This window comes from Pristis pectinata, chromosome 21 (genome assembly GCF_009764475.1).
Source record: "Pristis pectinata isolate sPriPec2 chromosome 21, sPriPec2.1.pri, whole genome shotgun sequence".
NCBI classification, from domain to species: Eukaryota; Metazoa; Chordata; class Chondrichthyes; order Rhinopristiformes; family Pristidae; genus Pristis; species Pristis pectinata.
Window position 1 is genome coordinate 10,333,003 of NC_067425.1, and position 21,284 is coordinate 10,354,286.

The following is a 21,284-nucleotide window of genomic DNA, read 5'->3' on the forward strand; positions in this document are numbered from 1 at the left end:
ATAACTGGTAAAAGACAAATCACAAAGTTCTTTTGTGACTATATCACAGTTAATAAAACAGAAAATGCTGGAAATATTCATTTGGTCAGGCAACATCTGTGGAGAGAGAGAAACAGCTCAAAGAGCTTTCGTGTTTCAATTCAATGACCTTTAATCATTGATTGTTATTCTCTATCTACAGATGTTGCCTGGCCCTTTTCCAGTGTACCTGGCTTCCTTCTCAGCTGCTCCTGGGGCTGTCTGCCCACATAATCCTAGATCCCCTCCTTTCTCTGCAGCAGACCTCGTGAACCAAACCAATCCTGTCTCTGCTCTGGAGCAATAAACTGCAGTGCACTAGGGGATGTGTACTGAACAAAACCAATAATTACTAAAGTAAAACACTTAAAGTCTATTCAACCTCATGTTGTAAATGTTTAAACAGTTTTTCTGCACCAGAAACAAATATGCCAACTGACATATGCAATTATTTTAAAAGTAAGTTTTTTTTTGTCAAAGTTTTTTTTGAAGATTGTCCTGAAATTTAGGTACCTTGTATAACTATTGATTCTTTAACAAACCCAGCAATGCTGACCAGATAAATGATGAAATGCTAACCTATATTTCTATTCTGGTCAAATATAAACTCTTCAGCTTTGCAGCAACTTGACCTCAGAGCCAAGTGTTGCAACTCCCGGTCTCCCAGGGCCACCCTGATCAATTACACCAGATCCCAAGCACAGTAAGTTAATATGAAACAGCTGCGCTCAGAATCTTCTTGTGTGCTCTGTGTTAGTGATTCTGGTGTGACTTGAAGAGCAGGAATAAGTTTTTAAATTTGTTTCAGGAAGCTTCTGATTCACCTGGGAGTGGAGCCGTTAAGAATTAGAACAGCAGAAACAGCATGTGGTAGTTTGACTCAAGTAAAGATCCCACAATCTTCTCCATCACTGCCATCTTGATCCAATGCAAATCTAATCATGGACAGTGTGATATCAGCATTAAAAAAATTATATGCTGGATGCTTCAGTGATCCCACTACCTGGTGGGGAGAGTCAATATATGGAGCACAATGGTTAATGTTTAATTTCTACCGAGGTTCAATCTTAGAATTATTATGGAACAGAAGGCAGCCATTTGGTCCATATAGTCTACCCTATTTCCCAATACAGCAATCTCACTAATCCTATTCCCCTGCTCTTTCCCCTCCTCTCTGCAAATTATTCCCAAATTCCTTTGAAGGCCTTGATTGATTCTCCACCCACCATCATTCCAGAAAGCAAATTCCAAATCCAACTACTTTCCAAGTAAAAAGTTTTTCCTCATGTCCTCCTTGTAGTTTTTGCCCAAGGTGTCGCATGTGTGTTCCCTGGTCCTTGAACTATCTAGTAATGGGACCAATCCAACCCACCACCCCCCCCCCCCACCACCTCTCTTTAGCCAATTTAAAACAATTATGGTCCTGTACAGCACACGAACATAAGGAACAGAAGCAGGAGGAGGTCAGTAGGCCTTTGTGCCTGATCTGTCATTCAACAAGGTAATGGCTGATGTCTTATTTCAACACCACTTTCCTGCCCTAACCCCTATCCATTGATTTCTTGTATCCAAAAGTCTATTGATCTCTGTTTTGAATATATTCACTGGCTGAGCCTTCACAACCCTCTAGAGTAAATGAGTTCCAAACATTCACCACCCTCCAAGTGAAGCAGTTTCTTTTCATTTTTGACTTGAATAGCCGATCCCTTATTTTGGGAAATAATTCCGAGAAGCACCTCCATTAAAGCTCCTCTCTACTCCAAGTTAAATGATCACAACTAGGCAACCTCAGAACTCACTGAGTGTGGAGGGAAACGCTCCCTCTCCTGATTGCTCTCTGGTTATCAGATGTGAAGATTGAGTGAACAAAGGATTGAGTTTGATTAATGGTTTCAGGTCAAAGACCTTTTGTCAGAACTGAGAAAGAGAGAAATCGAGATTGATTCAAGTTGCATAAAGGGCGGGAAAAGGATGGATGGGACAAAGGGACTACCTTTGATGGAGTGAGGCTGGGTTTGCTTGGGGAGAAGTTGGTTGATAGGTTAATGAGGGAAGTTAGAGAGAGAACACAAACAATGGAATTAAAAGCTAGGACAAGCAGTGCCATACCCAGCAGGTCTTGTCGTACCAGTGGAGAGAGAGAGAAAAACTGAGTCAACACTTCAGGTGAATGACTTACAGCAGAACTGGCCACTTCTGAAACAAACAAAGAACACGAGTTACCCGAAGTTGTTGAATTCCTGAAGCTGGTGAATGAAAGATATACCAGAAAGGAGGCCCCATGTACGGGAAAGAATGAGGAGATCCACTGGAGCCATCACGAGAGGAGGCAAGGAGTGGCATGAGTGAGAATAAGGAGCGAGAATCCCCATATGGAGCAATGTTTCTAGATATATCGAGGTGAGATCCGGGCCACCAAGAATATTGATCTCTTACACAAACACATTTATCCACACATACATTCACAATCTCACAGAAACACTTAATCTCATTAACTGTTTTTCTATCCATACCCACCAGATACAACCACCTCCTTTACACCCCAGCACAGACCTTTTAACCTCTCTACTTCCCACCTAAAGGCCAAGCTAGGAAAAGTAGGCTGATGAAGAAGTTACTCAATGCCTCCCCTTTCCTGCCTAAAACAGTGAGGAGCAGGAGGCCACCCAAAAGGGAGTGGTGCCTCACCAGGACCAAGATAGTAATCCTTTTCCCTGGAAGCAGAGGGGTAATAGAGAAAATCTGCTGGGGGTGGGGGGCTTGCCTGCAGAAACATGGTGCTGGGAGGACTCAGATGAGGACAACAATCTGGATGCTTTCAAGACATGGCTGATGCAGGTGCATGGCGAGATGGTGAGCAAAACAGCCAGGCCATGATGGTGTACTAGGCAGGGTACTGAAAATCTGTGCTGTGGAACACTGTGGAGTATTCAAGGACATCTTCAACCTCTCACTGCTGCAGTCGGAGGTTCCCACCTGCTTCAAAAGGGCATCAATCATGCCGGTGTTCAAGAGCAGGGTGAGCTGCCTCAACGACTATTGCCCAGTACCACTCACGTCTACTATGATGAAGTGCTTTGAGAGGTTGGTCATCGCTAGAATTAACTCTTGCCTGAGCAAGGACTTGGACCCGCTACAACTTGCCTACCGCCACAACAGGTCTACAGCAGACGCAATCTCACTGGCTCTCTACTCAGCTTTGGAGCACCTAGACAACAGCAAAACATATGTCGGGCTGCTCAATTACAGCTCGGCATTCAACACCATCATCTCCTCAGAACCAATTAACAATCTTCAAAACCTGGGCCTCTGTACCTCCCTCTGCAACTGGATCCTCGACTTCCTTATCAGGAGCCCACAGTCAGTATGGATCGGTAGTAACATCTCCTCCTCGCTGACGATCAACACAGGCGCACCTCAAGGATGCGTGCTTAGCCCACTGCTCTACTTTCTCTACACTCATGACTGTGTGGCTAGGCACAGCTCAAGTGCCATCTATAAATTCGCAGATGAAATCACTGTTGGCAGAATCCAAGATGATGATGTGGTGGTGTACAGGAGTGAGGTAGATCGGAGGTTGCAACAACAACCTTGCACTCAATATCAGCACAAGACCAAGGAGTTGATTGTGAACTTCAGGAAGGGGAAGTTGGAAGAACACACACCAGTCTTCACTGAAGGGTCAGCAATGGAAAGGGTGAGCAGCTTGAAGTTCCTGGGTATCAACATCTCAGAGGATCTATCTTGGGCCTGACACAATCACGAAGAAGGCATGCTAGTGGATCTACTTCATTAGGAGTTTGAGGAGATTTCGTATGTCACCAAAGACTCTTACAAATTTCTACAGACGTACGGTGGAGAGCATTCTGACTGGTTGCATCACAGCCTGGTATGGAGGCTCCAATGTGCAGGATCAAAAGGGGCTGCAGAGGGTTGTAGACTCAGCCAGCTCCATCGTGGGCACAACCCTCCTCACCATCGAGGACGTTTTCAAGAGGCAGTGAGTTTTTAAAATGGTACATTAAGCCATAATTATAGTGAAGTAAGCACATAGGCCTTAGGAATATACCATTTTGTGTAACAAACAAAATGCTGGAGGAACTCAGCAGGTCAAGCAGCATCTGTGGAACACCCTCGACCCGCTGAGTTCCTCCAGCATTTTTCTGCTGCTTCAGATCTAGCATCTGCAGTCTTGTGCCTACTATTTTGTGTAGATAGTAGTTATTTCAACATTCTGATTTTTAAAAAGAAAACATTAAAAATAAATTTACAGTATTAAGCCTCCACCTAATCTCATGTGCATTTTATTTCTTTATTTTGCCCTTAAGTCATTTTCATTTTGTTCTGTAAATGTTAATTGAAAATTGTGTTTTTTTTTTACTTTCTGGTTTGCTATCTGTGAAAATTGTTTAATCTGATTGGTTGCTAAGCCTGCTTAATGATATTATTGTTGCTGGGCCTCAGGTATCACCTACTCTTCCCTATTCCTTTCAACAACTGACATCGAGACATGGGAACGTCAAAAAAGCTGCAGATGTTGGAAATCTGAAACAAAAACAGAAAATGTTGAAATACTCAAATAGTTAGGTAGCATATTTGGAAAAAGAAACAGATTTAATGCTTCAGATCAAGGCATTTTGTTTTTATTTCAGGAAAGGTGGAACAAATAGCAATAAGCACCATCACTTTGTCATCATGAAACTGGGCTATTAAATTTACTTTGCTATTTCCTTGCTCAAAGGCATTATAGATCTAAATCCTGCAATGAATCTTTTATTGCATTCTCTGTCTCTACTGTTCTTCCTATTGTGGTACCATCAGCAAACGTCTCAGTCTTACAGTCAGTTTGGATATCCTGAGCACTAACGTAAATGAAAAGCAACAGCATTCAAACAACATCTCCCAAAGGACTCCATTTAACACCTCCACCAACTGACATTACTCTTCACACGAGCACTTTCTCAATTACTTTTAAAGCTATCTTCTTACCCATCCTATCTTTGGTGGCTTGTAATGGAATTAGAAACTTTTCCTGTTGTCAAGTGAATTGTCAGATAGTCCAAACTATATCAGAGATTCCTGCGATCTACTTTAATTAGAGGGGCTTCCCAATGATCAAGGACTTAAAGCACTGAAAGCCTTAACTCAAAGATTCCACAGAATATTCCTTTATTTTACCTGGTATTGGTGTTCAGTTATAGGTGCTGGATCCTAAACTATATGCATTGTCCTCTATAAAATATCTCACTGAATGTTACCCAATTTTCCAGTCAATGCCTCATGATGATATTCAGTATCTTCTGAATTTTATCCCAAAAAGGTTTATCCCTTTCATTTACTTATTCATTTAATTTGTTGAGCTGCCCTGCCAAACAAATTTCAACCCCTTCTAGGACCTTGGTTGTATGAAAAAGAAATTTAGTCAGCAAGTTTAATATTTAACAATTTTATCTTCTTCCTATTCAGAATCTTAACTACTAATCACTCAATACAACTGTATTGTTCATGTTAAAATTATTGATGGTTTACTAGAAGACCTGACTGCTCAGCTTTGACGAAAAAAAGAACAGCAAGGTCAAATAAAACTCATTTTCTCAAATCTCCCCCTCTCCCTATATACAGAGAGGCACACAGAGCTACCTGGGCAAATAACCAGGAGCACTTGCTTGTTGTAGGATCCATCCCTTCTGCAACCCACATATGCCAGGGCAATGAAAGGTTGGCAAGTCTTATAACAGGAAGCTTTTTTTTTCTATGACCAATTATGGAATAATGTTGAAAGATACACAGATTTAAAGAACATTATGGTAGAGAAATAGGACTCTTGACTAATCAGTGGTGTGTATTTTACACGACGTGAACTACTCTGGTAGGTACTCTTCCACCTTTGACCTCTTCCCTATTCCTTTCAACATTCCAATGGAAGTACTGAAGCAAGCCAGTCTCAGAGTCAGGGGTCGTCTGCTTAAAACTGAGATGAGGAGGGGTTTGTTTGTTGTGAAGTTTAAGTTCCCTAGCCCAGAAAGCTGTGGGTACTGGCTCATTCAGTATATCCAAGGCTGAGGTGGATTTTGTACTATCAAGGGTTATGCAGAGATTTGTCGGCAAAGTGGAGTTGAGACCAAAGGTCAGATCGGCCACGATCCTCTTCAGTCGTGGTACAAGCTTGAAAGACGATATGATCAACTCCTTCTATTTCATATGTCCCCCAGCTTTCAAGCAACTATGTGTATCCCCCTTAAAGAGGATTTATGAAGCTTACTTCAATGCTAGCCCATGGCAGAGAACCCATATTCCAAATACTCACTACGTAAGGAGCTTTACATTCTCACTAATCATTGGAAATAGAATATCTTCATTGCACAGAAGCAGGTGGGCACAAAGATATTCAACTAGAGCTAAAAACTGCAGATGATGGAAATCCAAAACAAAAACTGAAGATGCTGGAAGCAACTAGAAGTTCAGGCAGCATCAGTAGAGAGAGAAACAGAGTCAATGTTTCAGGTTCAGGACCCTTCATCAGAACTGGAAAAGTGAGAAAACAAGTGTGTTCAGTTCCAGAGAAGGTGAGGGGTGGAGAGGACAGAGGGAATGTTTGTGGAAGGATGCAGACCAAAGTTGTCAAGGTAATAATTACTTTTAAAATAGGAGGCTGGAGACAGAAAAGGAGAAACAAATTGAAGCAAATTACAGCCAGATCTGTAGAGAGTTAAAAAAGGAGTGGTCATCTTAAATAGTTAAGATCAATATTAAATCTTGAGGGCTACACCGTACCAGATGGAAAATGGGGTGCTACTCTTTGATATTACATTGGGAGTCTTGAGACCAGTGGAGGAGATGACAGACAGAATGATTAGGCATTGGGATGGGGAATTGAAGTGAGAGGTGACTGGACACTCTGGATTGCCATGATGGACTGAATACAGATGTTCCACAAAGCAGTTACCCAATCTGCATTTGGTTGCTCCAGTGCAGCGGTGATCACATTGTGATCAACAAATGCAAAACACCAAATTAGAAGCGCAGGTGAATTGCTGCTTCACCTGAAACATCTCTTTGGGTCCCTGGATGGTGGGAAGGGAAGAGGTTAAAGGGCAGATGCTGCATCTTCCACAGCTGCATGGGAAGGTGCCACAAGAAGGTAAGAAATTGGTGGAGCTGAAAGACTGGACCAGGGAATTGCAGAGGGAATGGTTCCTTCGGTTTCCCACATTTTTGATAAAGCATCTTTAAACCCAAAATGTCGATTCGGTTTCTCTCTACAGTGATATTGAATACTTATACATCTAGCCATGTTTTGATTGAGCTGCTTGATTGTTACATCTCAAAATGTCAAAAGGTATTTGAAGCGTCAGCTCCTGTGTGTTTCTTCCAACCCAGAAATTTACAAGTAACTGCCAATCAGCAAGCTCCATTCACTAACATCACCAATCCTGGTAGGTCACAGCATTCAGACCAATATCCTTAAAGGGAAACAGTTCGTTCAAACTCAACAGCACTTTTGTAGCACACGGTTAGATCACAGTAAACACTGGCTCCACCTACTCTCTGTAAGGAACATGTGAAACAGGAGCAAGAGGAGGACATTCAGCCCCTCAAACCTGCTCCATCATTCAATAAGATCATTGTTGCTCAGATCTTTGGTCTCACTTCTACTTTCCTGTCTGAACCCCACAATCCACGACTCTCCTATAACCAAAAACCTATCAATCTCAGACTCAAATTTACGACATGTTTCAGCCTCTATAACTCCCTGGGATAGAGAATTCCAAGGATTTATAACCATCTGAGAGAAGAAATTCCTCCTCACCTCAGTTTTAATTGGCAACCACTTACCCTGAGACTATGTGGCAGTGGTCCAACGAAGAGTAAAGCTGTGTAAAACTGGCCTTTTGTTTCTGAAACTTAGGTCATCTCATGTGACATCTAGTCCTAGATTCCCCCAGGAGCATCCATCCCCTCAGATTCTCATACCTCAGTGAGATGAGGTAAGTTTCAGACATAAAGAGCCAATTTTGCTCAATTTCATTATTGGACAACTGTCACATTCCAAGAATTAAGATATTTAGTCACATGTACATCGAAACACACAGTGAAATGCATCTTACTGTTCTGGGGGCAGCCACGCTTCCAGTATCAACATAGCATCCCCACAACTTCCTAACTTGGAATGTGGGACTTCTTAACTTGGAAACCGGAGCACCCAGAGGAAGCCCACGGGGAAAACGTACAAACTCCTTACAGACAGCGGCCGGAATTGAACCCGGGTCGCTGGCGTTGTAATAGTGTCGCGCTAACCACTACACTACCGTGCCTAATAAACCCAGGAATTAACCTGATGAACCATATTCGATATAGGCGTATCCTTCTGTGGGGCATACTTTGCAAGCTAACAGATATACCTGCTGGGAATGGTCAGCAAGCCGGACAGCCTCTGAGGAGAGAGAGTGACAGAGTTAACGTTTCAGTCGATGATCTTCCTTTGGCTATTGCTAGACCTGAAAAATATTTCCAGGGTTTCTGTTTTCCAGATTTTCAGCATCTGCAGTTTGGTGTTGTAAACAAATGGGTTGTGTCTTGGGACGGCTATCGCTGGCCATTCATTTCTGCCGGGAGTTCCAAACTCCTCTACCTTCCTAGGACTGAGCACTTCTTCACGAAGCCGACTTACCTCAGGTTTTCCGCAGTAAAGGCTCGGTTCAAATCACAGTCCACGTAGCGGGTGCACCTCAGTACAGCCGCCGGGTTGGTCAGGAAGGGTTGAACCTCGCATGTCCCACGCTGGATCTCTGATTTGTCCCTCAGCCAATGTCTGACCAAAAATACCCCGGACAGTTCATTGCCGTGAGTTCCTCCGAAGACAGCGATCCTGCGTACGGCAGGCAGACAAGCAACTCCTGCGGAGGCCATAGTTTGTGTCAAAAATAACTTTTTGCAATGAGGAAACTTTAAATAAACTTTGGACGAAAATAAAACTTGAGTCGTTCCAGTGTGGTTTATCGATTGGGCTTAACTTCCTAAGGATAGTATGCTCCTCATTTTTGATGAGATACTAAAAAACGCTGTGTGGACGCTAACTCAGAGGGCGGTGAGGCGTTCTGTACTGACATAACTACCTTATTAAACATATGGGCGTTCCTGACACGCCCTGGTAATGAATATGAATGGACCCAGCTTATTTTCCGGTTCACAAGGCTGTCGCTCGTGTAATAAAGCCCTCTATATCTGTCTTACTGAGTTTATTGGTTTTAATTTACTTTCGAATAACAATCGTTTTCCCTATTTCCCAAAGGTAGGATCAAGGAGGAGTGGGAGTGGGAGGATGTTCTGGGAGGAGGGGGACTGTCAGCTATGTCTGCTGAATGTTGGTGCAAGCATGATGACAGGTCTTTTCACATTAGAGCAAGTATATACCCCCATTCAATATTATTAGTGGAAGCCCCTTCAATTAAATGTGCGTTAATTAAATCATATTATTGGTATTACTATTTTAATATGTTTTTGTTAATTAGTTTAGAATTGGCTTAATTTTAAAAAGTGTTTTTTCTCCATGAGACCTTTAAATAAACATAAAGGATGTGGAATGTATTTAAAGTGAAAATTTAAATACATTATTTCCTTTTCTGTTAAGCACTTCTCTAAAATGGAACATGTTTTTGCCAATCAAAATAGGGTATCAATGCAAAGTTTTTGCGATGAGAAATAACATCAATTCCAGTTGATCATTTTCAGGTAGTTTTGGATAAAAGTGTGTGTCATTAAGCAGAGATGAAGTGGTTATATTTAGAACATTTCCCATACATTTATGGGATGGGGTACAGTGGAAAGATAAATATTTATTGCTTATTCCTAACTGTCCTTGAGCAGGTGGTAGTGAGTTGCCTTCTTACTACTATATAACCAATGGGGAAGATACACTTACAATGCTGTAAGGTGGGATGTTCCAGAATTATGATCCCACAATGATAAAGGAATGGTAATATGTTTCCACATTTGGCTTGTGTGCAATCTGAAGATGAACACACTGGTACCCATGGCATTCCCATGTAGTGAATGGCCATGACCTTCTCGGTGGTAGAGATCATAACTAAGGAGATGATGTTGAAGAAAGCTTGCAAGCTTGCTGCAGTGCATTTTGTATTTTGTTTAGAATGCAGCCATGGTGTGCAAGTGGAGGATAAGATGTATGTTTGTGATGGTGGATGGGGTGATAATCAAGCTGCATTGTGTGGGTAATGCTAAGCTTCTAGAGTGTTGCTGAAAATCCAACCATTTAGACAAGTGAAGAGTTTCCATCACATTCCTAACTTTTGCCTTGCTGGGGGGTGGGAAAGGCTTTAAGAGAGTGACTCAGTGCAGAATACTTTGCTTCTGATCTGCTTTTTGTAGCAGTATTTAAGTGGCTGGTCCAGTTAAGTTTTTGATCATTGGTGACTCCTACAATGTGGATTGTGATGAATCTAGCAATGGTTATGCTGTTGACTGTCAAGGTGAGCTGAGTAGACTCTCACTTACTGGAGAGAATCATTGGTTGGGATTTGTATGCCTTTTGACTTGCCAATTGCCAGAATCAGAATCAGGTTTATTATCACTGACAGATGTTGTGAAATTTGTTGTTTTGTGGCAGCAGTACAGTGCAAGACATAAAAATAAATATAAATCACAAAAGTAAATAATATGAGAGGAATAACAAAGTAGTGTTCATGGACCGTTCAGAAACCTGATGGCGGAGGGGATGAAGTTGTTTCTGAAACGTTGAGTTGCCACTTATAAGCCCAAGTTTGAATGTTGTCAATATCTTGTTGCATAATTGCTTTATTGTCTAAGGAGTTGGGAGTGCAGCCAAACAGAGAACAAACATCATCAGACATCTGCACTTCTAACACATGATGGACGAAAGTCATTGATGCAGCTGCTGGAGATAGCTGAGCCTGGGATGATGTCCTATCTGCAGAGAATCAAATGACTCCAACAATCACAACCACCCTCCTCTTTATTAGATATGACCCTATCAGTGGAAAATTTTCCAATGATTCCTACCTACCAGGGCTCCTTGCTACCACATTTATTCAAATGCTGTTCTGATTTCAAGGGCAGTTATTCTCACCTCACATCTGGAGTTCAGCTCTTTGGACCATGTTTGGATCAAGACTGTAATGAATTTGGAAGTTAGTAATCATCTAGGCAATATTGATTATTAATTGCCTCTTGTTAGCACTGTTGACAATCCCTCCCATTGCTTTGCTGATGATTGAGCATGGACTGAAAAGGTGCCAATTGACATTCACTGGTACTAACATCACTGAGCCTCCCGCTATTGACATCTTGGGGATACCATTGACCAGAAACTCAATTGCACCAGCCACGTAAATATTGTGACTACAAAAACAAGTCAGATATCCAGTGGTGAGTGACTCCTCTCCTGATGCTCAAAAGCTTTTCCAGCATTGACAAGGCACAAATCAGGGGAGTGATGGAATACTATCTGCTTGCCTGGGTGGATGCAGCTCCAGCAACACTCGAGAATTTAAACACCATTCAGGGCACAGATGCTCACTTGATTGGTAACCCATCCACCAATCTTATCCTCCACAACCAACTCAATGTGGCTTCAGTGTGTACAAAGTGCACTATAATTATTTGCGTTGGCTGTTCTGACAACACCTCCCAAACATGCAATCTCGACATCAAAAAGGGCTAAGGTAGCAGGTGCATGGGAACACCACTGTCTGAGAGATCCCCTCCAAGTCACGCACCATCCTGATTTGAAAATGTATTGCAGTTCTTTTATCATGAAATCCTGGAACTTCCAACCCAACAGCATTGTAGCAGTACTTTCACCAAAGGCAGTTTCAAGATGGCAGCTCATCACTACCCAGACCTGTAAGAGATGCAGGCTTACAATCTTTAACTTCAAAGAAAATATAAGTGGGCAACATTTTTAAAATATCTTTTGCTTCAAAACTAATATACTATTTGTTGTATTATTGAAATGAAAAATTACCCAAACATCCCCAAAGACTACCTGAACTTTTCTTCTTTCTTAGAATTATTTGCTTCGCAGTCCTTCCACAAGTGACTGTGAATTCTTAGCTTGATCCCGAGAGAGGCAAAAAGTTTCCATTTCAGGTTTGTGGTGCGGCAGCTGACTTGCTACCCCAGTTGATTAAAGTCATAAACATCTGCATTCACCTGTATATCAGACATTGGCATTGTAAGCTATTTAATAAAATGCTCTGCAATAATGTAAAGAATAACATAATATAAAATGTTTCCACTCGAGAATTACAATAGCCTTCTTTTTATTTGCTTTTCTTTAATGAACTGGATTAATTAAATTTCTGACCAGCAGGCATTTAAATGCTGGACAAGGTTCTGCAGCTACAATGACCCACTTCCCACTTGTTTACTGTCAAAACAACTCAATTTTTCTATTAGTTACCCTGCAATGTTTGGTACATAATAACATGGGGAATTAATTGCTTCATATTAAATGGAACTATATATGCCTTAAACACAATGAAAATATATTACATTGAATACACAAATAAGCATAAAATGAGTTTAAATAATCTTTAAAAATACTAATTGTTCACAAAATATAGTATTATGCCATCAAAATCAATGACTTCATAATTAGCTTTGGTGAAGTTGGACTAATTCAGGATAATTTCTAGGCTGTAGACAAATTGGTCATGTTCAGGAATCTTTTCCCCAAGAGAATGACAGTGCATGTACCTGCCATTAACTCTATTGAAAAGCACTTGAATCAATGCAGCAATTTACCAGAAAATCTCCATAGTGCTCCCCATTCAATAAATTGTTATGAATTGAACTTACTCATAAAAGTGGAATTGGAGAAGTGTTATCAAATATTACTTTGAACAGAAGTCAAAAGAATCCTCACAGCCCCTGCAGGGTAGATGTTGAGATGATGTTTCTCCTGACTGGAGTATCTAGAACCAGGGATCACAGTCTCATTTTGGTTGCCATTCAGGACAGAGATGTGAAGAAATTTCTTCACCCAGATAGTACTGACACTTTGAAGTTCTTTACCTAAGAGGGCTATGAAGGCTTAGTCTCCAAGTATATTCAAGACAGAGATCAATTTTTTTAGCTATCAAGGGAATTATGGGATATAGGTCAGTGAAAGAAAGCCGCGCTGAGGTAAAAGTTCAGCTGTGATCTTATTAGCGACATTGGCACAAGGGGCTGAAAGGCCTTCTCCTACTTCTTTCTCTTATATTCTTACCAACAAACTTGGCTTCAGACAGTAAAGTGGGATTGGCAACCAGTGACGGTTTGAGTTTGTCTACATACCTTGTATTTGCCTCCCATCTTTCCCCCTAATCTTCTTTCCCTGTGCCTATTGCCTTGCTAATCATTTAATATAATTTACTACTACCTTTACCACTTTCTTTTGCCTTGGACCGTGGTATCTCCTGTCTTCACTTTATCAGGGAACTTCTTTTGAGGTTTCTCCACCTGTCCCCCTTCCTCTGCATCTTAAGAACTACTTTATCTCCAAATATTCCATATTGATACAAGTCAGTCTGAAACATTAATTGTTTCTTCCTCCACAGATGCTGACTGACCTGCTGAGAATTTCCTGCATTTTCTATTTTTATTTCAGATTTCCAGAATCTACAATATTTTGCATTTGAATTGTTTATTATAATTGTTTACAAAAACTCATTCCTGAGTCCAGTTCACACCGTCAGGTTTGTAATCAATTTATGACTGTATAATTGTGAATATCATGTTGAAAGAAATATTTACAGGAGTCTTTGGCACCCAACAGTGTAATTCAGTGATAATCTGACCTGAATGCCTCTGGATATTGTTCTTTATTTCCCACTCAGCATTTTTCCTTTGTTACCAATTTGCAACAATTACCCACTCACTGGCATGCAACATAGATAAGACAGGCTACATATAGAAGTGACATATAAGCATTTGACGATTTATAACATTTTGCTGCAGATCTGCAGGGCAATAGAAAAAAGGATACAATATACCATACCTCCTCACTGGTATTAGATCTCACTAGAAGTAAGATACTGCTTTGGAATAGACAATAATTACAACTGTGATTTTTTTTAAAAAAATTATTTGTCCAGAATTTGCTGGGAAAATGACAATGAATTTTACGTACTTACTGTTATTGGGCCAAATTGTGATCATGATTCAAAAATGGAACTGCCAGTATTTAGCCACTTTCAGGCATATACATTATGTTGCTGACTTATGTGGCCCCACTGTACATCCCAAGCTGAGTGACAGATGTCAGTACCACTTTCAGCCTGGAGATGCTGAGATTCCCTTGCATTATGACTGAGTATCTGTCTCTGCTGGGCCCTAAATGGGGATTTCTCTTGAGCTGGTGAATAGGAAGGAAAATGCAAGATCAGTTATTTTATTTTAACTTGTTTTACTGTAGTTTATTAATCTTGATAATTATTGAGTGTTATGTTTTTTTTATTTTTAAAATGACTAATAATTTAACTTTCTATTTTCAAAAATAATAAATCATTTTTCAATTTAAGTTATTTTCCCTATATATCAGAGACATAAAAATTTTTACAATGTGTTGATAACTTTGATTTGCACGCACTTGAACCACTTTAGTACAGGCATGGGAAGGACATGAGGTGCAGGTCTGGTTGGCGAACTGAATCAAGCATAATTCAGTACATGATGTAAATTGAGGAGCAGGCAGCCCTTTCTTGGGAATCAGTGCAACATGTGTTGTGCCTGACTTGAGTCACTGGAGAGACACTGAAGCTGGTGATATAAAAGCCTTTATTCACCACTGCAGATCTTCTGGAGACAATCTAGTTCTCCTCTCCTCACACAATGTATCATACTTTTTGAACATAAAGACAATAATAAACGATTAGCCACAGTTTCAATGGGTATAACCACCTACTTAACTTTAATATTTTGAATAAGACAGGTAACTTTGCAGAATTACATATTTACACTGGTAGCACATCCTAACAAGCAGAACCTCTTTGAATATTCAATACTGGTGGCTGGTCCGAAAGCTTCTGAGCACAAACTCCAGACACCCAAAATATACCTCTTTTGTTACAGTGTTGAAGGATGGCTCCCTGAATATACAACTAGCCAGAATATTAAGTGACAAAACAGACATGTCCTGGACTGTGCATTAAGTGGCAGGATATGTCTTTAATGATGTGTTAATACAGGAGATGGTCGCTTAATTCCTTCGTCCTGAAAGTTTCAAAGACCACCAATTAACATGCACCTATTGTTCTCCCCTACGTAGTTTCAATGGTACAGAATCAGAATATCCCACATCCAATGATTAATCAATAGCCATAAAGTATCAGTTCAAGTTAAAGTGTGAACAGGTTTTATTTCCTGAAGACTGGCTCTCATTTTAATTACTCCGTAGTTATGCTATCCATAACTTCATAACTCTAGAATAATCCCTAACAACATGTGGGATGATTTGTGTTATCACACTAATAGCCTCACAAAATACTGATTTTTCCTTCAGTCTCCTTGTGGGCTTCAAGAAATTTACACAGTCAGAATGAATTAAACCCATAACAGAGAGTTAGGACTAGTGCTTAACAGCTGTATTTAGCTTTGGTGTCAAGACTTATGCAATAAAACCAGAAAATTTCTCAATGCTCAGCAAGTGAGGTAGCATCTGTGCTGAAGGAAATAGAGGAAGTATATCAGGGGAGACAAAGGACTGCAGATGCTGGAATCTAGATGAAAAACACAATGACGCTGGAGTTCGTCCTGCATCATTGAAGTATATCAGGACATTCACCTTTCATCAAAACTGGGGAAAGTTACGATTTAAGATGCAGAGAAAGTGGGGAGGGGAAGAGAGGACAAGAGGAAAGGTTGGGTGGAAGGCAGGAGAGATTAAACAAACACTGTTTCTGATGTACATAAATGACCTGGATGAATATGTTGATGGGTGGGTTAGTAAGTTTGCAGACGATACCAAGATTGGTGGAGCTGTGAATAGTATAGAAGACTGGCGACGGATATAGTGTGATATAGATCAGCTGCAGATGTGGGCAGAGAAATGGCAGATGGAGTTTAACCCGGATAAATGTGAAGTGTTGCACCTTGGCAGGACTAATGTCAAGAGGCAGTACACTCTTAAGGGCAAGACCCTTAACAGTGTTGAAGAGCAGAGAGAACTTGGGGTGCAAGTCCATGACTCATTGAAAGTGGCTACACAGGTAGACAGGGTGGTTAAGAAGGCTTAGGGAATGCTTGCATTTATTAATCAGGGTATTGAGTATAGGAGTCAAGAAGTTATGATGCATCTCTATAGAACCCTGGTTGGGCTGCATTAAGAGTATTGTGTGCAATTCTGGTCACCTCACTATAGGAAGGATGTTGAGGCTTTAGAGAGCGTGTAGAGGAGGTTTACTAGGATGCTGCCTGGATTAGAGGGCCTGTGCTATCAGGAGAGGCTGGACAAACTTGGGCTCTTTTCTCTGGAGCGGCGGAAGCTGAGGGGTGATCTGTTGGAAGTGTATAAAATTATGAGGGGCATGGATAGGGTGGACAAGCAATATCTTTTTCCCATTATTGAGTGATCCAATACCAGAGGGCATGCATTTACGGTGGGAGGGGGTAGGTTCAGAACAGACGTGAGGGGTACGTTTTTTATCTGAGAGAGTGGTGGATGCCTAGAATGCGTTGCCTGATAGGGTGGTGGAGGCAAATTCATTGGGGGCTTTTAAGAGGGGCTTGGATGGGCACATGAACGAGAGGAAAATGGAGGGATATGGGCATTAGATAGGAGGGAATAGCTATGTCAGCACAACATTGTGGGCCGAAGGGCCTGTTCTGTGCTCTACTGTTCTATGTTCTAAAAGTGACTGATAGTTCAAGGTGAAACAAGTTAGCAATGAGAAATGGAAAGAACCAAAAGGCTGGTCTGGAGGGGTTCTAGACTGGAGAAATCGAATCATTATCTGAAATTACCAAAGGAAGATCCTGTAAATGTAAGAAATCCAAATTAAAAATGCTGGAAATGCTCATTATCTAAAATTGTTGAAGTCCATGTTAAATCCAGGAGGCTGTACTGTAACCATGTGGAAGCTGATGCGCTGTTCCTTGAGTATGTGCCAGTTTTATCAGCATAGTTTTGGAGACGGTGCATAAAAGTGTTTAAGTGCAGAAGGTGGTGAATCTTTGGAATTCTCTACCCTGGAGAGCTGTGGAGGCTCGGTCACCTAGTTCATTCAAAACAGGGATCAATACAGTTCTGAATATCAGAGGAATCAAGGGATATGAAGATAGAGTACAAAAATGGAGTTGCGATATTAAGGCAGCCATGATTTGGATGAACGATGGAACAGAATCTAAGGCCAAATGGCCTACTCTCTTGTTTCTGTTCCTTACGTCAGAGAGCAACTGGCAGTGCAGAAGATTTAAGGCAACAAAAAGTGTCTAGACTCTTGTCACACCATTCGCTGTAGTCTTCTGTAACTTGAGTCAACCCCAGAAAGCACCAAAAGCATAGAACTAGATTGAAGAAAACAACCTGCAATTATGTATCCCTAGAAGTAGCAGGACAAGCCAATGTGGTTAAAAAGGCACACAGGATGCTCTCCTTTATTCACCAGGACTTGGAACATAAGACCAGTGAGATTATGGTAGATGTGTGGATCACTGGTTAGACCACAACTTGAGTACTTCATATAGTTCTGGTCACCACATTACAGGAGAGATTGCAATTGCACAGGAGAAGGTGCAGAGGGGATTTATGATCTTGCCAGGATTGGAAGATTGCAGCTAGGAAGAAAGATACGATTAGCCAAAATTGTTTCCTTTTGAACAGAGCCAGCTGAGGGAATACTTAACCAAACTGTAAAAAGTTATGAGGAGCCTTGATAAATAGCAAGGAATTTTTCCCTCAAACATTAGGGGTCATAGACTTAGAGGAATTGATAGATGAATTAGTGAAGAGATGAGGATTTATTTTCACTCAGATGGTGCTAGGGCTCTGCAGTCATTGTCTAAAGAGGTGATAGAGGCAGAAACCCTCATCACATTTAAAAAGTCTTTGGATGTGTATTTGAAGCACTGTGACCTTATGGGCTACTGATCTAGTTCTAGAGGTGGGAATAAGCTGGGCAGCTCTTTCTCAACTAAACCTTACATGATGTGCTCAAAGGCCTCCTTCACTGTCATAAATTTTTCTATGATTTTTCTTTTCTTCCCATGATTCTAAAGGGAGCAGAAGGAGAATGAAAGTGAGAGATGACAGGGAATGGATTTACGCCAGTGGACTGAACACAATAAATTGGTTAATTAGTTTATTATTGTCAAATGTACCGAAGTACTGTGAAAAACTATGTTTTGCATGCCATCTGTACAGATAATTTCATTACAACAGTGCATTGAGGTAGTACAAGGGAAAACAATGCAGAGTAAAGTGTCACAGCTAGAGAGAAAGTGCAGTGCAGGTAGACAGCAAGGTGCAAGGTCATATCGAGGTAGATTGTAAGGTCAAGAGTCCATCTTATTGTACCTAGGAACCGTTCAATAGTCTTATAACAGCAGGATAGATGCTGTCCTTGAGTCTGGTGGCATGTGCTTTCAGGCTTTTGTATGTTATGCCTGACAGGAGAGCAGAGAAGAGAGTGTCCTGGGGTCCTTGATTATGCTGGCTGCTTTACCAAGGAAGCAAGAAGTGAAAGATATATTGCATTTAATGATCATTTAAACTGTATTTGCTCTCCTCAATGAAAAAGAAACATGTAGAAGCAGTAACTGATGTGCACAAATTGAAAGTATATGTAAATCACTGCTTTACTTGAAACGAGTAGTTGGGTCAGGCAGTGGGAAAGAAGATGGATAAAGGCCACGTGGTTGTATGGGAATGTAATGTGACAAGGGGAGTGAGTACTGGTGGAGACGATGAACTACAGTATCACTGAGGTGATAATCCCTACAATGAGTTTGGAAGGTGTGACTGGTGGTGGCATTGCAGTACTAAAAACTGTGAATGATAATTTTCTCCACTCAGCTACAAAACAGCAACCTGCCCCCAGCCTTGCTGTGAGTTTCAAGGAATTGCTACATATACATTTGATACGAGCTAAACTCATACAAAGTTATAGCTGGCACATAGTAGTTGGTTAAAGATGTTCAAGAATTATTTTTCTGTTCTTTGGAGCAGTATTTTGGCATCTTTTTTCACTCCAGAGTGCAGCCAATTCCTCTGCAAATTGCATCACCAACATTACAGCACTCCTTCAGAATATTGTAAAAGACCATCAGCCTTTTGTAACTAACTATCTGGGTGGAGTCTTGAACTTGCAATCTTCAATATTAGAAGAGTGCTACCAAAGCCATGGGTGACAGAGTGCATGTGGCAAAGGTTTCCCACTCTCGTGTTTTTTTTTACTAATTCATTCACTGAACATGGGTTTCGCTGACAAGGGCAAGGTTTATTGCCCAGTCCAAATTGCCCCAAGCTGAGTGGTTTGTCGGGCCATTTCAAAGTTAAAAGTCAACTGCTGGTGGGTTTGGAGTCACACATAGGTCAGACCAGAAACAGATTTCTTTCTCCTGAGGACATTAATGAACCGTATGGGTTTTTATGACAATCCAGTAGCTTCTTGTTCATCATTATTGACACCATCTTTTTATTCCAGATTTATTTAATTACCTGAATTTAATTTTACCAGCTGCCATGGGGCTACTTTAATTCGTGTATATAAAACAGAGTCTATTTGTAAGACAGCAGGATTAGTTTCCAATGTGAGACTCTCAATAGAAAGTTAATTCACAAAGTTTGTTCTTGGCAGCGGAGCAAAACAGTTGCAACCATGGCAACTGGGAAAAAAATCTTCTTGAGGGAATAGAAAGAATAAATGGTGGACAAATAAAAACACAGATCCCCAAGTAGTTCATTGAATTTATCCTGTGGATAGCTGTTTTCTACATATCATGTGAAATTTGTGGTCATAATTGGTTTGATTCAGATGTGGTGTGATAGGGTGGCACAACAGCACAACTAGTCAAGCTGCTGCCTCCCACCTTTGGTGATCTGGGTTCAATTCTGACCTCTGGTGCTGTCAATGTGGAGTTTTCACATTCTCCCTGTGACTGCCTATGTTTCATCCAGGTGCTCCGGTTTCCTCCCACATCACCAAAGCTCGAAGGTTGTAGGTAAATTGGCCACTGTAAATTGTCTTTAGTGTGCAGATGAGTGGTAAAATCTGGTGGCAGGTGGGGTAGTTTATGGGAATATGGAGAGAATAAGTTAGAGGGAAAATTAATGTAGAAATGGGATTGTGCTGTGAGCCACCATATATCTGATGGGACTAACTGGCCTCCTATGTCAGAAGGAAATATGGAACATTTGGCCTCTATCCAAGTGGATTAAGGAGGAAGAAATGAACCAGTGTTCCCACAATGACCACAACTGGAATGGCCAAGGACCCTAATAACCAAGAATGAAAGACAGCTTAACAAGGACAGAGAAGCTGTTAGTGCACACTAGAAGGAGCACTTTGAAGATCTACTCAATTGAGATTCCACTTCTGATCTGATTCCATTTCTTGCCTCTATTCCACAGCATACTGTGCGGCCTGGCAAAAAGTTGAAAGGGCATACAACAACTGAAAAGCAGCTGTGCTTCCAGAGCAGATGAAATACTGGTGAAATACTGAAACATGGCAGAGAGGTACTCCTGCTGTGAACTCAGGACCTCATCTGGGAAGAGAAGAGCAAGCCACAGATCTTAGAGATGCTGGAATTGTGATCATCTTCAAGAAAAGAGACAAATCTGATTGCAGTAATTCTCCTGGTGACCTGTCACAATGAAAGTCATTGCAAGGATCCTATTCAATTGTCTCCGCCCAATGGCTGAGGATTTGATGGGAGAAATCAGTTTCCTCCCATCAACATAAACAGCAGACATCATCTTCACTACTCAACAAATCAAACCACTCTACACGGCCTTTATCAACCTTACAAAGGCAAATAAGAAGCTTTATGGAAAATCCTTCTCAAGTTTAGGTGTCTCAGAAACTCAATACTTTTCTATGTCTGGAACATGATGCGAGCCATGATCTAAGCAACTAATCCACTTTAGGTGACATTCCAGTGCAGACTAGGGTCAAACAAGGCTATACCATTGCTCCTTCACAATCTTCCTTGCTACAATACTGCACTTTACCTCTAACAAGCTGGAGTGGGGTTATTGAATAAAACAAGCAAGAAATTATTCCAGTATTGTCACCTTTACT

The 21,284-nt window shown here is 41.0% G+C and overlaps 1 protein-coding gene across 2 annotated transcripts in view; it reads right to left on the reverse strand.

Moving 5' to 3' along the window:
- Window positions 1-9,081, reverse strand: part of aspa (aspartoacylase) — a 29,708-nt gene extending 20,627 nt beyond the window's left edge. For both annotated transcript variants that reach the window (XM_052036024.1, XM_052036023.1), the window contains exon 1: window positions 8,690-9,081. In XM_052036024.1, the coding sequence (XP_051891984.1) occupies window positions 8,690-8,928 (239 nt within the window). In that variant the 5' untranslated portion in view covers window positions 8,929-9,081. The remainder of the gene's footprint in view (window positions 1-8,689) is intronic.
- Between the last annotated feature and the right edge of the window lie 12,203 nt (window positions 9,082-21,284).